Below are 16,395 nucleotides of genomic sequence, written 5' to 3' on the forward strand. Positions count from 1 at the left end.
GATGAGTCAAAGGAGTTAGTGCAAAAAGGGTCAATACAGATATTAACTATTTAGCAGTCAATCATACGCTCACTTCTCACATCTGTCTACCTCAATCTCTCCATCAAACAAAACCTTCAGCCTGCCAGTCTCTTAACCCCCTCCCAGGAGCTCCACTGGCCCTTTCCCCGTCCACAGCACACATACCCCCACACCAGACTTCATCGCTCTCATTATTATTTTATTTACAATAGCATACCCCTGCTCCTCTAAACCAGAAAGTAAAGTAACTTTGAAAGTAACTGTGACAACTCATTCATCTCACCCCCCCCGTTCTGAGGCGTTAGCCCAAAATCTAAATGTTTCACCCATCTGGCGGGAACGTTAAGTCGGTGACCTGCTGAAACTTTAACCAGTGGTAGAAAAGCTTCTGTTTGACTAAAAAAGCAGCCTGCTTTTAATGGTGCGGCTGAAGCTTAAAAAGCTTTTGTCGTTTACGCTCCGTTCCACTCCTCTCGCCTGTTTTAGTGGCTGCTCTATATAGGTAGACTAGAGGGTGAAATCTTGGTGCAGTTTCTTACTAGCTTAATATTTCAGAAGATGTCAATGTAATGTTATGCTCACACTCGCTGTTGACTTGATAATTGACCCTAGAGTCCTAGACACTTTCTCAAACTCAGTGGTATCTTTTTAAACGCATAACATGAATAGTGGTGGTCCCTCCTTGTTTTGGCTAGCATAGTTTGCTGGCATTTTAGTCTTATCTAGTTTTATGTAGACTAGACAAGAGCATTCTATCAAGTCCAAGGGCAAGGCCGTATACTACGATCTCTGCGAGACCAAGAACCCCAAAACAAAGCCTAGTCCCAAGTCAAGACTATAACATAACAGACCCAGTCTAGTACAGGGTTATTTTGAGCAGCAGGCTAGGCCTATTTGTTTGCCTTGAATCAGTCACAAATAATCCCTGTGTGGTTGTTAGGGTTTTATGAATGAGGGTTAGTAAAGAAGAAATTATCTAATTTATTAAACTCTTTGATTCAGATGTTTTTTTTAGGAGACATGGATGAATGAGTGTTAACCACTGAATGATTACTAATGATGGACCAACCAGTAAAAGGTTCATTGAATATGTGACTCCATTGAGTCTGTGTGTGGGAGCGAATGACTAACAAACTGAGAATGGTTTGAGATGTTGGGAACTGAAAGAGTTCATGTGACTGAATGGAATAGCCTAAAATAATGATAGATGGGGTGAACAATGGAGTGGGTGTTTGGGTGAATGTGGTAAGTCAATTTATGAATGACACTGCAGCACAGTTAATCATAAATTCAGTTTTACAAAGTGAACCCAATTTGAACTTGCACAGCTATTAGGCTGATTTATTTTTGCATCACAAAAGTGTTACACTTTTTTTTTTTTATCAAAAACAAAAGTGTATTTGAATCACATTCTGGCTAATGTCACGCTGTGCAACAAGCCTACATAAAGACTGTGTGTTACTGTGCGTATGTCCCTCCCCCCTCGAGTTCTCTCAGGTGGTATGCTTCATAGAACACAGCCTTAGTGTTGACAATGTCTCCCAGAGAGAGAGAAAAAGTGTAATATTGAGAGCTGAATACAGAGGACAAAATGGTGTACATGTAGGCCTAGATATCCAAGGTTGTCGATATCCGTCCCTCCCTCCCTTTGTTTTAGGTGGTACCATGGGAAGCTGGACCGGACCATTGCTGAGGAGCGGTTGCGGCAGGCCAAGACCCCTGGCAGCTACCTCATCAGGGAGAGTGACCGCCGGCCTGGCTCCTTTGTCCTGTCCTTCCTCAGCTTGACCAGCGTGGTCAACCACTTCAGGTCAGTCAAAGCATGCGCGTGCACACACAGAGTTGATTAATTCACAATGTATAAGTCATGACGCAGAAGTATGTCTCCATGACCTGCATATCGTGGGCTACAAACCTTTTTTTGTAGTCCCATGGTTCTTAAACTTTTTCAGCTCGAGACCCAAACAAGAAATGAACCGCTATCCTGTGACCTATCTCTGTGGGTTACAGATACAGACGCTATGAATACTGCACAGACCACCGAGTCTAAGTTTATAGCCTTAGCCACCATGTCTCTAACAGCCTGCATCACAGAGCAGAACAGAAAGTGAGCCAATGCAGATGTTAGACATAACATTCAGGATCCCATTGCTGGCTCCTTTGGGGCAAGTGAATGGGTGAAGGTGAGACTTGTCTTTGACAGAGGGGTGCGTGGGTGGATGGCCCGGCAACCATGTTTCCGATTACCAGCAGGCAGGACATTACCTCACCCCCCCATTACCTTTTGGGGCTCAGGTAGCCTAGTGGTTAGAGCGTTGGTCCAGTAACCGAAAGGATGCTGGATTGAGTTCTCGAGCTGACAAGGTAAAAATCTGTTCTGCCCCTGAACAAGGTAGTTAACCCGCTGTTCCCCGGTAGGCTATCATTGTAAATAAGAATTTGTTCTTAACAGACTTGCCTAGTTAAATAAAACTGTAAAAAAAAAATCAAAAAATCCATCCCCTCATCTTGGTATTGGGTCTCCATCAGACATTAGCCCCTGACGACACTACCCACTCGCATCTACTGAAATGTGGAGACGTAATGACCTTTTCACAGCACTCCTGGTGTGTGAAGTTTTCGGGGTTTCTCCAGTGCTTTGGATGGCTTTCTGAGGCTGTGAGTAGATGTTAGTCAGAACATGCATGCAGCCATTCACAAATGGCAGTTCTGTCTGCCCTATTTAGGCTCTGTGTCCACAATACTGTAGGGTCCTTTTGTAGCTCAGTTGGTAGAGCATAGCACTTGTAACGCCAGGGTAGTGGGTTAAATTCCCGGGACGACTCGTACGTAAAATGTATGCAAGTCGCTTTTGATAAAAGCGTTTGCTAAATGGCATATTATTTATTAATACCTTCAGGGTGTGTGCACTGTACATTCAACTGTATTCATTCCAGTGAGTTCGATATATCTGTCGATAAGGCCCGGCCTGCATTCATGACATCAACCCCGCCTGGATCAGATCAACACTAAGCATTTCAATAGACGATTGATTAACGTATGGGGAAATTATGACATCTCATTCACATCATTTCTTTAGAGACATGGTAGCATTGATGCTGGAAGCCCGTGTGGAATGGTATTAGGAAGGCAAGGTTAAACAATAGCCTAACCTTGTGAAGATGTCCTTGAATGGTGTCTAATCTACTGTACATTAGTCAGACAGAGATTTGCTCAACAGATGGGCTGCGACTGAAGGATTATTCTGGGCTCCCCACTGTTAGCTGGCTCGCCAAGACTTTAATCATGCCATTGTCATCATTACTGGAGTAATTTCACACCAGACTATAATCAGTTGAGTCATGATAGTTTAATGCATCTGTTCTCCTTTTTGTTTCATAGATCCCAGGGCAACTGGGCCTAATTTTAGCACTGTGCTGTTCTGCTCTTGTACTTTTTGATGATTTGAGTATAATTTGTGGAAAGTGTAGCCTAGTTATTTCTGCTGATTTGAATTGTTCAAACTGTCAATTTAATTTAGGCCTTTGTTTTCATACTTAATTTTTTCTGCACATTTTGCTTAGCGAATCAATTTGATATTGTGCTCTGTATCTGTGCATGTTTACAGGATAATCGCCATGTGTGGAGACTATTACATTGGCGGGCGCCGGTTCTCGTCCCTGTCGGACCTGATTGGTTATTACAGCTATGTGTCTTGCCTGCTGAAAGGTGAAAAGCTGCTATCACCCGTGGCTCCCCCAGAGGTAAGATTCCATTACGCTCAAGACTAGAAATGGAGGTTAGACTTTTTTCCCCCCCTACATACTCAATTACAGTGCCTTCAAAGTGTTCACACCCCGTGACTTAACATTTAGTTGTTATAGGCCGGATTTAAAATGTATTAAATGTAGTTTCTTTTGGTCACTGGCCTACACAACACCCAATAATGTCAAAGTAGAATTATGTTTTTAGAAATATTTACGTAAGTGTCTTGTGTCAATCAGTTTTCAACCTCTTTGTTATGGCAAGCCTAAATAAGTTCAGGAGTAAAAATTTGCATAACTTAAATAAGTTGACTCGTTCTGTGTGCAATAGTGTTCAACATTTTATTTTTGACTACCTCATCTCTCTACCCCACACATGCAATTATCTGTAAGGTCGAGCAAGGAATTTCAAACACAGATTCAACCCCAAAGACCAGGGAGGTTTTCCAATGCCTCGCAAAAAAGGGCACCTGTTGGTAACCTAACAGTTGTGGCTACTTCACGTGGTGTATTGTTTTCTCTAACTTCTTGCCCTTTGTGCTGTTGTCTGTAACCAATTTGTGTTGCTACCATGTTGTGTTGCTACCATGCTGGGTTGTCATGTGTTGCTTCCATGCTATGTTGTTGTCTTAGGTCTCTCTTTATGTAGTGTTGTCTCTCGTCGTGATGTGTTTTTGTCTTGATTTTAAAATCCCAGCCCCCGTCCCCGCAGGAGGCCTTTTGGTAGGCCGTCATTGTAAATAAGAATTTGTTCTTAACTCACTAGCCTAGTTAAATAAAGGTAAAGATTTGGTAAACATTTAAAAAGCAGACATTGAATATCCCTTTGAGCATTAATTACACTTCGGATGAGCTATCAATACAGCCAGTCACTACAAAGATACAAGCGTCCTTCCTAACTCAGTTGCCGGAGAGTTATGAAACCGCTCAGGAATTTCACCATGAGGCCAATGGTGACTTTAAAACAGAGTTTAATGGCTGTGATAGGAGAACTGAGGATGTATCAACAATATTGTAGTTACTCCACTCCACTGTCAATACTAACCTAATTGACAGTGAAAAGAAGGAAGCCTGTACAGAATAAAAAGTATTCCAAAATATTCATCCTGTTTGCAACAAAGCACTGAACTAATACTAAAAAAATAAATGCAAATAACATTTTACTCTGGTAGGCTAGAGACAGGAAAATAACCACATTTATGTGTGGAATCAATTTATACAAATCTTTCCATACAAACATTTTCCTACCAAACTGGGCATGAAATATAAACAGTAGCTTACTGCTAACAAAGGAGCTATAGAATAATATAGTAGTTCAGTACAATGCTTCTAGAAAGAAATGGCTAAATGCAGAAGGAAAATACAACATTTTAAAATATGGCCAGATTAGACAGTGTGCATGTTCGTGACAAGTGGGCAGAAATCCACATAGTCATAGTGAGAGAGAAAAAAATCTATTTTAATAAAAAATGTATTCAGGCTGTAACACAACAAAATGTGGAACAAGGCAAGTGGTATGAATACTTTCTGAAGACACTGTATCTGGGATTTGTCCCAACTTCCCCTACACCCCAGGCCATATTTCATAACTACTCTCAAGAGAGAAGCCAGGAAAATACTAATGAGAGGTGTCCTGGAGGGTGTCTAGTCGAATACTTTCATTTGGATTGCTGAGGGGAGGGTTTGAAGATTTAGTGGAAGCATTGGTTAATAGTGCAGTTGTTTTTTAATAGTGTGCTTTTGTCTGTCTGCCTATGTGTGTAGCCTGTAGAGGACAGGAGGAGAGTGAGAGCCATTCTTCCATACACCAAAGTGCCAGAGACCGATGAGATCAGGTAAAACCTACAAAGACACATTTTATGGAATGTGAGTGCATGTTTGCCTTGTTGAAGGAGAGGACTGACAAGCACATAATCCGAATAATATAAAAACAGACCTTTCCCTGTCATTTAGCAAGACCCAGCACATTAACAGGTGAATCTGTCTATTCTTTGTCAGATCTGAGAAATGTCTTTCTGAATCCAAGCCTTAACACAGAGACACTGCTAGCTCAGTCTTAGCTGACTGGATAGAACCATGCAATTTTTCTTTACAATGGTGTGTAGCTTACAGGAGACACCTTGTGGTGAATTGGTGCTACTACACCCAAACATTGCTGCAGGTACTTGCTTCCATTCAGCACTGATATTGGGCGATTTAAGCCTGGCTCGCAGTCAGCATTCAAATTCATCCCTAAGGTGTTTGATGGGGTTGAGGTCAGGGCTCTGTGCAGGCCAGTCAAGTTTTTCTACCAATCTTTTCTACCAATCTTGACAAACCACTTCTGTGTGGACCTTTGTGCATTGTCATGCTAAAACAGGAAAGAGCCTTCCCTAAACTGTTGCCACAAAGTTGGAAGCACAGAAACGTCTAGAATGTCATTGTATGCTGTTGCTTTAAGATTTCCCTTCACTGGAACAAAGAGACCTAGCCTGACCCATGAAAAATAGCCCCAGACCATTATCTCTCCTCCACCAAACTTTATAGTTGGCACTATGCATTTGGGCAGGTAGTTCTCCTGGCATGCGCCAAACCCAGATTTGTCTGTCTACCAGATGGTGGAGCGTGATTCATCACTCCAGAGAACGTGTTTCCACTGCTCCAATGGCGGCAAGCTTTACACCACTCCAGCCGACAGGGTGTGTGCACTGGCATTGCGCGTGGTGATATTAGGCTTGTGTTCAGCTGCTCGTCCATGGGAACCCATTTCGTGAAGCTCCCAACGAACAGTTCTTGTGCTGACGTTGCTTGCAGAGGCTTCAGCACTCGCTCTGTGAGCTTTTGTGGCCTACCACTTCACGGCTAAGCCGTTGTTGCACCTAGATGTTTCCATTTCACAATAACAGCACCTACAGTTGACCGGGGAAGCTCTAGCAGGGCAGAAATTTGACAACTGACTTGTTGGAAAGGTGGGATCTAATGACAGTGCCACGTTGAAAGTCACTGAGTTCTTCAGTTGTTCTACAGCCAATGTTTGTCTATGGAGATTTCATGGATGTGTGCTCGATTTTTATACACCTGACAGGTGTGACTGAAATAGCCGAATACACTAATTTGAAGGGGTGTCCACATACTAGTTCAGCCGGCGATTAGCTGTAAAGCCTCAAGGAACCCCCACGGCCTTTAGATCTCTTAACTAAATAGACAATCATTATTGAGGAGAACAGTGTTATTTTTTGTGTAAAAGGAGACGCAAGTATAAGTACATCTGTAGCAAAACATTGACCTGTTCCTCCTGTCCGTCAGCTTCCTGAAAGGGGACATGTTTATCGTTCACAATGAACTGGATGACGGCTGGATGTGGGTGACCAACGTGAGGACGAAGGAGCAGGGCCTCATCGTAGAGGATCTAGTGGAGGAGGTGGTGAGTTAAAGATCAGCGCTCTGCACAGGCTTAAGATCAGCCCTAACCAGACACCATTCATTGTGCCCCAAACGGTGCACCATGTTGTGCACTACTAAAGTAAATGGGAAACTGTTGTGGTTTGCCAGTTGAAAACACCTTCTCAACTTTTTTAAAACTTTTTTTTTTTTAACCCAGCCATTTGGTAGAAAAAAATGGTAGCTATTTTATAAATATTTTCTGTCTTTTAAATTTGTCATTACTGCTCCACTGATTTCGTTGAACTGACATTGTTCTTGTTTTCAGGGACGGGAGGAGGACCCACATGAGGGCAAAGTGTAAGTTTGGATTTATTTTTATTCTCCTAGGTGGCCATACTATCCAACCCTTCCCCCCCCCCACACACACACACACACACACACACACACACACACACACACACACACACACACACACACACACACACACACACACACACACACACACACACACAGACAGAACATCAACTTAATAGGAGAGCTTCACTTGTTAAAATGGCTATTATTTGAAGTTCATTATGTCCCTACCTTCTGGCTGACTCTGTGCACGCAAACCATGGTTACAATATCTTCTATCCAACATATGTCTTCCTGTTGTGCAGGGAAGGGGAGTGTGGTGTATACAGCATACGTCGTTATTGACGTTGACATAGTCGATGTTTGCATCCATGCGGCTCAGCGAGTCTCTATGACGTAGTTAGTGACTCTGATACAAACACAATATGGCTGTATATCTAGGTGTGTTTATTTTGTTTGTCAGCCTCCCAAAGACGTGATGTCACAATTGACCAAGTCCAACAGGATCTATCAAGTTGTGATTCATCATCCCAGACTGACCTGACCCTTCTAAACCCCTCACTGCCCCTTTTTAACCCAGGACATATTGATCTGTCGGTTTTCTTTCCCTCTATTCTCTCCAATGGTCCATCCTGTCTTTAGCTGGTATCACGGCAAGATCAGCAAACAGGAGGCCTATAACCTTCTGATGACAGGTACCACTATACTTCACATATTACATGATCCTCACTATAACCTTCTGATGACGGGTACCACGGGTATACTCTCTCTGCACAGTGGGGGTTACGTTCCCATTTCTATGTGATCTTCTTATCAACAAAATGTTCTGTTGCTGAAATATATGTTCCAATAATGTATTGGTAGTAAAACATCAATACTAAACATGTTAATGCCAACAATATCAGTGAATTTCTATCTCTCTCATTTAGTTGGTCAAGTGTGCAGCTTCCTGGTCCGGCCGTCAGACAACACACCCGGGGATTACTCACTGTTTTTTCGCACTAATGAGAACATCCAAAGGTTTAAGATATGCCCCACCCCCAACAATCAGTACATGATGGGGGGGAGGTACTACAACAGGTATGTGTGATGGGGGCTCATACTGTCTTCCAGTGCAGTAACTATGAGGCAGGCATTCAATAGAATCAGAAAATAACTGGTTAGGAAAACCCTGTGGCCTTACGTATAAAGATGTTGTGATATCCAGGTTTACAGTCCCACATAGAAATATAGCTTATACAGAAAGTACTAAATACTATTAAGTCTGAAGCGTTATGATGGTCACTGCTGGTCAGTAGAAATAACTGCTGTGCTCAGTCTCTTCTCACTCTCACTCTTGCCCTCTCTCTCGCGTTCTCTGACAGTGTTGATGACATTATGGACCATTATAAGAAGGAACAGATCGTGGAGGGCTACAACCTGAAAGATGCTGTTTCGGTGCAGGTAAGCCGGAGTTCAGACACCTCCATAGTTGTGCGACCCCTGTCATATCACTTTGAGAAGGCTATAGATTTACATGTATTTCATTTAATTGTGGTGTTTTATTGACATGTTTGTATTTCAGCACCAGGAACAAGTGCTCTCAGACTTGGTGGACGGCAAGGAGATCTATAACACTATCAGACGGAAAACGAAAGATGCATTCTACAAAAACATTGTCAAGAAAGGCTACCTCCTATTCAACAAAGGTACAGTTGAAGTCGGAAGTTTACATACACTAAGTCAAATCAAAGTTTATTTGTCACATGTGCCGAATACAACAGACCTTACAGTGAAATGCTTACTTACAGGCTCTAACCAATAGTGCAAAAAAGGTATTAGGTGAACAATGGGTAAGTAAAGAAATAAAACAACAGTAAAAAGACAGGCTATATATAGTACCGAGGCTATAAAAATAGCGAGGCTATAAAAATAGCGAGGCTACATACAGACACCGGTTAGTCAGGCTGATTTTGAAGTAGTATGTAGATATGGTTAAAGTGACTATGCATATGTGATGAACAGAGAGTAGCAGCAGCGTAAAAAGAGAGGTTGGGGGGGCACAATGCAAATAGTCCGGGTAGCCATTTGATTACCTGTTCAGGAGTCTTATAGCTTGGGGGTAAAAACTGTTGAAGCCTTTTTGTCCTAGACTTGGCACTCTGGTACTGCTTCCCATGCGGTAGTAGAGAGTACAGTCTATGGCTGGGGTCTTTGACAATTTTTAGGGCCTTCCTCTGAGACTGCCTGGTGTAGAGGTCCTGGGTGACAGGCAGCTTAGCCCCAGTGATGTACTGGGCCGTACGCACTACCCTCTGTAGTGCCTTGCGGATGGAGGCCGAGCAATTGCCGTACCAGGCAGTGATGCAACCAGTCAGGATGCTGTGCCTTTAAACAGCTTGGAAAATTCCAGAAAATTATGTCATGGCTTTAGAAGCTTCTGATAGGCCAATTGACATCATTTGAGTCAATTGGAGGTGTACCTGTGGATGTATTTCAAGGCCTACCTTCAAACTCAGTGCCTCTTTGCTTGACATCATGGGAAAATTTAAAGAAATCAGCCAAGACCTCCAAGTCTGGTTCATCCTTGGGGGCAATTTCCAAACGCCTGAAGATGACCACGTTCATCTGCGTACTATTATTTGTAAGTATAAACACCATGGGACGCAGCCGTCATACTGCTCAGGAAGGAGACGCCTTCTGTCTGCAAATCAATCCCAGAACAACAGCAAAGGACCTTGTGAAGATGCTGGAGGAAACGGGTACAAATGTATCTATATCCACAGTAAAACGAGTCCTGTATCGACATAACCTGAAAGGCCGCTCAGCAAGGAAGAAGCCACTGCTCCAAAATCGCCATAAAAAGCCAGACTACGGTTTGCAACTGCACATGGGGACAAAGATCATACTTTTTGGAGAAATATCCTCTGGTCTGATGAAACAAAAATAGAACTGTTTGGCCATAATGACAATTGTTATGTTTGGAGGAAAAAGGGGGAGGCTTGCAAGCCGAAGAACACCATCCCAACCGTGAAGGACTAGTGTGTTAAATATGGTGTAAACTCCCCCATAAACTTGAGGGAGTGAAGAAGTGCAGGCAGATGAGAGAATTTGGAAATTGACCTAACGTCTTCTCCTATCCTCCCTAACCCTCTCACCATCTCCAGGCAAAGGTAAGCGGTGGAAGAATCTCTACTTCATCCTGGAGGGGAACGACGCCCAGCTCATCTACTTTGAGAGTGAGAAGAGAGCCACCAAACCTAAAGGTCTGATTGACCTGAGTGTGTGCTCCGTGTACGGTGTGCACGACAGTCTGTTTGGCAGGTGAGACACTCCACGTTGATCTGAGTGGACATCGACAAGAATTAATCATTGCAAAATAACATAATAGCTACTTTATGGAGAGAAAATGTACTTACTACAACTGATTATGTGGTTGTCTCAGCTAGCGATCTTAAGATGACTGCATTAATTGTAATTCACTCTGGATAAGAGCAAAATTTCACTTATTTTTCCTTTTTGTTGTTGTGCTGAGTTTTGTACTTAGTTCTCCGCAGTCTGAATTTGATAAATTCTGAGTTTGATCAATTGGATACATTCGATTGGGCACGTACTTGTTCAGTAATACCTGGCTGTTCCTGTTTGCAGACCAAACTGTTTCCAAGTTGTGGTCCAGCACTTTAGCGAGGAACAGTACATATTCTACTTTGCTGGCGAGACTCCTGAACAGGCACAGGTTTGTACCGATCCCTCTTTGTTTGTATGTCTGTCTGGATGTTCTGTCCCAATCACACCTTTTCTTTAGTCTAACAGTGTTCTTTCCTCTCTGTAGGACTGGATGAAATGTCTGCACACGTTCTGCAGTAACCTTAGGAAACCCACCCAGCCCACTCCCAACAAGAGGCTCCGACAGGTACAAACACTGGCATTTACAGTCAAATGCTGTTTGCATTGTGCATTTCAGAAAATGCATTTGCCACAAATGTATGCATGGTAAATCAAATTCATAACAAATTTGTTTGATATGGCAATACAGTATTGAATCTTGAAATGCAAGTTGGGCCTCAACTTCCCAAAGAACAAACCCTATGCATCACTCATCTCGTTTAAAAGAAAGATTGTTTACCAATATGTTCATTTGATATTATCCAAAGTGGCTTGTTTGTGACCCAATGCGAGATTCAAACCCACTACTGTGGTGTTCCATGCACCTTACTCCTGTCGTCCTGGTGTGTGTGTGTCCCATCAGGTGAGCAGCCTAGTCCTGTATGTGGAGGAGGCCCACAAGCTGCCTGTGAAGCACTTCACCAACCCCTACTGCAACATCTACCTGAACAATGTGCAGGTGGCCAAGACCCACCCCCGAGAGGGCCAGAACCCCGTCTTCACAGAGGAGTTCATCTTTGAGTCAGTCCCAATTACAACTCCATTCAATGGCAATTTAGTGTGAAATGGACATTTTGTATTTGGCTTCCATATACTATAACTTATACCATCACTCCTCACTGCACTTAGTAATATGTCCATAATATTGCATTGATACAATGATTAGCTGTCATGTTTGGGTTCCTTACATTGACAGACATTTTTTGTATTCCCCTCAGTGACTTGTCGAGTGAAATCAACAGGTTTGAAATCAGCCTGAGCAACAAGACAAAGAAGAGCAAAGAAAGTGACATCTGTGAGTCGCCGTTCTACTTGGACTAGCCATCTCAAACCCTCTCCTTTTTATAATCCCATTCCATATAGATATGAGAAATGACTTGCGGCAGTGTGTTAGTGACCCTGTGTTCCACTCAATCTCCATCTCCCTCTGCCTCAGTGTTCATGCGTTGCCAGCTGAGCCGCCTACAGAAGGGCCAGATGATAGACGAGTGGTTCCCTCTGAGCTCCCACGTGCCTCTGAAGGGCATCGAGCCGGGCTCTCTGAGGGTCCGAGCCCGCTACTCCATGGAGAAGATCATGCCTGAGGAGGAGTACAGTGATTTCAAAGAGGTCAGACACCCTACTAATGAAGATGATGAATGATTTCATCAATGTAGGATTAACAGTCAAATCAAAGTTTAGCAAAATGCTTGTTTCCAGCTCCAACAAAGGTATAATGACCAGCACACACTCGGTGAACATCCAAAACAAGAATTAGCAGTTACCTGGTTACACAACCCTGCACCTTAGAGGCTGCTGCCTTATCTACATAGACTTGGAATCACTGGCCACTTTAACAACGGAGCACTAGTTCCTATAATATTGTTTACATACTGCTTTACTCATCTCATATGTACTTCTCATTAGGCCTTTGGAAAGGGGGTTGTTATTTGATTATTTATTTATGTAGTAAACATTTGTTGCCATTTCATTGGTTATTGCTATCTTTGAGTAATTCCATGAACTGTCATTGTGTCCTTATCATCCATTGTGCTCTGTGCACATACTTAGATAGCATTGCAGTGTTACTGTAATTTCAAAAGTGTACATTCAGATTTTATTTTCTTTAGTTTTTCTATTCTAGTTTATTTTAGTCAATGCCACTCTTCAATATTGCTCGAGCTAATATTTATATATTAATTCCATTCTTTTACTCATAGATTTGTGTGTATTGTTGTGAATTCTTAGATACTACTGCACTGTTGGAGCTAGAAACACCAGCATTTCACTACACCTGAAATAACATCTGCTAAATATGTGTATGTGACCACAAAAATTAGATTTAATACACATACTCAGTGAGACATCCAAAACAAGGATCAGCAGTTGGTTACATAGTGTATTGTGATGTGCAGAGTACGTGTACTGGAAAAAGATAAGTGGAAAATGATCGCCCACTTGTTTTTACATTGCGTCACTGACCCCCGTCTGTCCGTGTCCCTCAGCTGATCCTGCTGAAGGAGTTCCATGTGATCTATGCTCTGGCCCATGTGTGTGGGCAGGACCGCACCCTGCTGGCCAGCATTCTGCTGCGCATCTTCAGACACGAGAAGACAGAGGCCCCCTTACTCAGGACACTCAACGACCGAGAGATCAACATGGAGGGTATTGAGATGAATATTTACAGATATTCTATTGTTCTAGCGACATCATGCTATTTTAGTGACATAGCATTTCGCTTTGGCTGGGTCTTTATCATCCTGAAGTATCTCTATTTGTAGATGCTTGGAGGGAGATTGTGTTAGCTTTCATGTTGAAATCACACTGACAGAGACACACACACACCGTTGGCTGACGGAGTCCCCTCTCTCTGACGTTTCCCAGACGAGGCGACAACCCTGTTCCGAGCGACCACTCTGGCCAGCACGCTGATGGAGCAGTACATGAAGGCCACGGCCACACCCTTCGTCCACCACGCCCTCAAAGATACAATCCTCAAAATCATGGAGAGCAAGCAGTCCTGCGAGGTAAATGCACACTTTCTATTTATGCAGAAAGGCTTTTCATACTTAGAGGTAGCCTTGTTTTCTTTTAGCCCAAGCTCTACCTACTGTATCTGTTTTGGCTTGTAAAATAGTTTTGGCAACATCTGTGAAGTTACGTTAGTCACAACTCTTCCAGCTGAGAAGTGTGTGTGGGCTCCAACCCATTTATTAATTCATGTTATCTCCTGAGTGGAATGGAGCACTTGGCATTTGTAACATCATATTAGTAATTTGGCTACGCAGAAGACAAAACAGTAACTCATGACACAGATTCAACTTTGGTTCCTGCTTGTTATTCCCCAGTCTCTGTCGTGATCCCGCAGGACTCTGAATCTCTCTTCTTCTGAGACAGAGGGCATTACACACACTGTGACATTGAACATTGTTCTTGTACAGTTGCTTTCAACATCAAATCCTACTCTAGTGAAAGAAGAGGTCTCATGTAACACCTTCCTAACATTGAGTTGCACCCCCTTTTGCTTCAGAACAGTCTCAAACCCTTTGAATGGCACACATACACAATCCATGTCTCAAAGCTTGAAAATCATTTTTTAACCGGTCTCCTCCCCTTCATCTACACTGATTTTGAAGTGGATTTAACAAGTGACGTCAGTCTGTCATAAATGGCAGGTGAGCAGGTGTTCATAATGTTTTGTACACTCAGTGTATGTCTATGATGAAACATCTGTTTCCCTCCCTCCAGCTGAACCCCTCCAAACTGGAGAAGAACGAGGATGTGCATCTGAACCTGGCCCACCTCCTCCTCATCCTGTCTGAACTGGTGGAGAAGATCTTCATGGCTGCTGAGATCCTGCCCCCGTAAGCGCACACACCACGTCCACACACACCACTCCATGGTGCATATACTAACACGGGAACCATCCACATGTGATATTAGGGTTGGGTGATATACGAACTTTAGTCATATCGTCGATTGTGACTCGTTTATTTGGACTAACAAAAAGACGAATCAATCCCAGTTGATCATTTGACTAGAATTAAAACATTTCACTGTCTGTACTGTTCTGCTTTGTCAAGTGTAAATAGGCTTTCGTCTGTCATCGACGATGACATCCCCATCGACGATGGCTGTCAATCATTGTCGACACCCGATGACATCGTTCATCGGCCCAACCCTAATAAGTAAGGAAGTGTGTATTCGACCAGCAGAACACAAACTTAAGTTTAGGCATAGGGGTCGAAATCACTTATGTTAGGTTTTGGAATGAGGGTCAGAAGGTTGGATATAGTTTGAGGTTAAGGAAAAGTAACATTGGGTTAGAGTACTACCGCCATTCATTTTCTGCCAGTAAAATGTACACTGCCAGTAAGAAACCATTTCCATAGTTTGAACCTTATATCATGACGTTCTTCTGTTGTACAATCAATTTATTATGTCATCGGGCAAACCAACAAATTAACTGAACACATGAAAGTAGATCCATAGGGTAGTTTGACGGTATATTTAAGTCATATTCCAGTACTCACACTTTCTCTCTCATTGACCCTTCCAGAACTCTACGATATATCTATGGGTGTCTACAGAAGTCAGTGCAGCAGAAATGGCCCAACACCACTATGAGAACCCGGGTGGTCAGGTAACTAACTATAGACACCATAAATCTACTTTGCGATCTGCAAGCCTCATGTATAGGCATTGCATACAATTGGAATGGTGAAGCCCTTGGTCAAGGGGGAGCTCTATTGGGAACATTTAACTGTAAGTTCTACATGTGATGAATACAATTTTGATTTGAAGTACTGATTTCTTGTTTGGCTATTCCAGTGGCTTTGTGTTCCTGAGACTGATCTGTCCTGCTATCCTCAACCCAAGAATGTTCAATATCATCACTGGTGAGCTTCGATGTATTTCAGAAATTGATTATTGCTTAGCTTGGAATGAACAGTATGATGTCCATACATTACTTAATATCTGTGTGTGTTCAATTGTTTTTTTGTGTAGACCCTCCCTCTGCAACAGCGGGACGTACCCTCACTCTGGTTGCCAAGTCCGTCCAGAACCTGGCTAACCTGGTGGAGTTTGGTGCTAAGGTAAGACCTCAAAGCTCCTACGCTTCTATCCCTGTGTCATCTAAGCACAGGCAAACCAAAGTGTAATCCTTCACAGCTTTGTGTTGTACCTGGTTCAGGGAACAGTAGTTATTATATTGGGAGAGTTTATTTTGCATGGCGTGGGGGCTGGAGTTTGTATATTTCAGACCATTCCATTGGGCTCAAGTGAAATCTCCACCTACCCAGGACATGGGGCCATGCAAAACAGACTCGCCCATTCATAACTCTACCATCTGTATGTCAGAAAGTAATGGAGTGTTCCTCTTTTCAATCCAGGAGCCCTACATGGAGGGAGTGAACCCCTTCATCAAAAACAACAAACATAGGATGATCATGTTTCTGGATGAGTTGGGTGTAGGTTACCTGTTTTCATTTCCTTTAGACATCATTGGAACTCTTAGGTACTTGTAGACGTCATAGCGATTCTCTCCCAATGTCTAGGGACGACATTA

At 42.9% G+C, this 16,395-nt stretch overlaps 1 protein-coding gene across 5 annotated transcripts in view; it reads left to right on the top strand.

The window, feature by feature from the left end:
- LOC129853133 (ras GTPase-activating protein 1-like) overlaps positions 1-16,395 on the top strand; it is a 50,768-nt gene that overhangs the window by 25,669 nt on the left and 8,704 nt on the right. For 4 of the 5 annotated variants that reach the window (XM_055918858.1, XM_055918859.1, XM_055918861.1 and 1 more), the window contains 23 exons: positions 1,679-1,831; positions 3,629-3,764; positions 5,529-5,599; positions 7,050-7,167; positions 7,453-7,484; positions 8,124-8,176; positions 8,411-8,561; positions 8,846-8,924; positions 9,046-9,169; positions 10,628-10,784; positions 11,109-11,196; positions 11,293-11,373; positions 11,710-11,867; positions 12,065-12,141; positions 12,283-12,455; positions 13,331-13,490; positions 13,710-13,852; positions 14,574-14,689; positions 14,909-15,013; positions 15,385-15,468; positions 15,657-15,724; positions 15,834-15,922; positions 16,220-16,297. In XM_055918858.1, coding sequence (XP_055774833.1) covers positions 1,679-1,831; positions 3,629-3,764; positions 5,529-5,599; positions 7,050-7,167; positions 7,453-7,484; positions 8,124-8,176; positions 8,411-8,561; positions 8,846-8,924; positions 9,046-9,169; positions 10,628-10,784; positions 11,109-11,196; positions 11,293-11,373; positions 11,710-11,867; positions 12,065-12,141; positions 12,283-12,455; positions 13,331-13,490; positions 13,710-13,852; positions 14,574-14,689; positions 14,909-15,013; positions 15,385-15,468; positions 15,657-15,724; positions 15,834-15,922; positions 16,220-16,297 — 2,494 coding nt within the window. The remainder of the gene's footprint in view (positions 1-1,678; positions 1,832-3,628; positions 3,765-5,528; positions 5,600-7,049; positions 7,168-7,452; positions 7,485-8,123; positions 8,177-8,410; positions 8,562-8,845; positions 8,925-9,045; positions 9,170-10,627; positions 10,785-11,108; positions 11,197-11,292; positions 11,374-11,709; positions 11,868-12,064; positions 12,142-12,282; positions 12,456-13,330; positions 13,491-13,709; positions 13,853-14,573; positions 14,690-14,908; positions 15,014-15,384; positions 15,469-15,656; positions 15,725-15,833; positions 15,923-16,219; positions 16,298-16,395) is intronic. The other variant, XM_055918860.1, reaches the window with a different exon arrangement.

Source organism: Salvelinus fontinalis, chromosome 4 (assembly GCF_029448725.1).
Source record: "Salvelinus fontinalis isolate EN_2023a chromosome 4, ASM2944872v1, whole genome shotgun sequence".
Classification (NCBI taxonomy): domain Eukaryota; kingdom Metazoa; phylum Chordata; class Actinopteri; order Salmoniformes; family Salmonidae; genus Salvelinus; species Salvelinus fontinalis.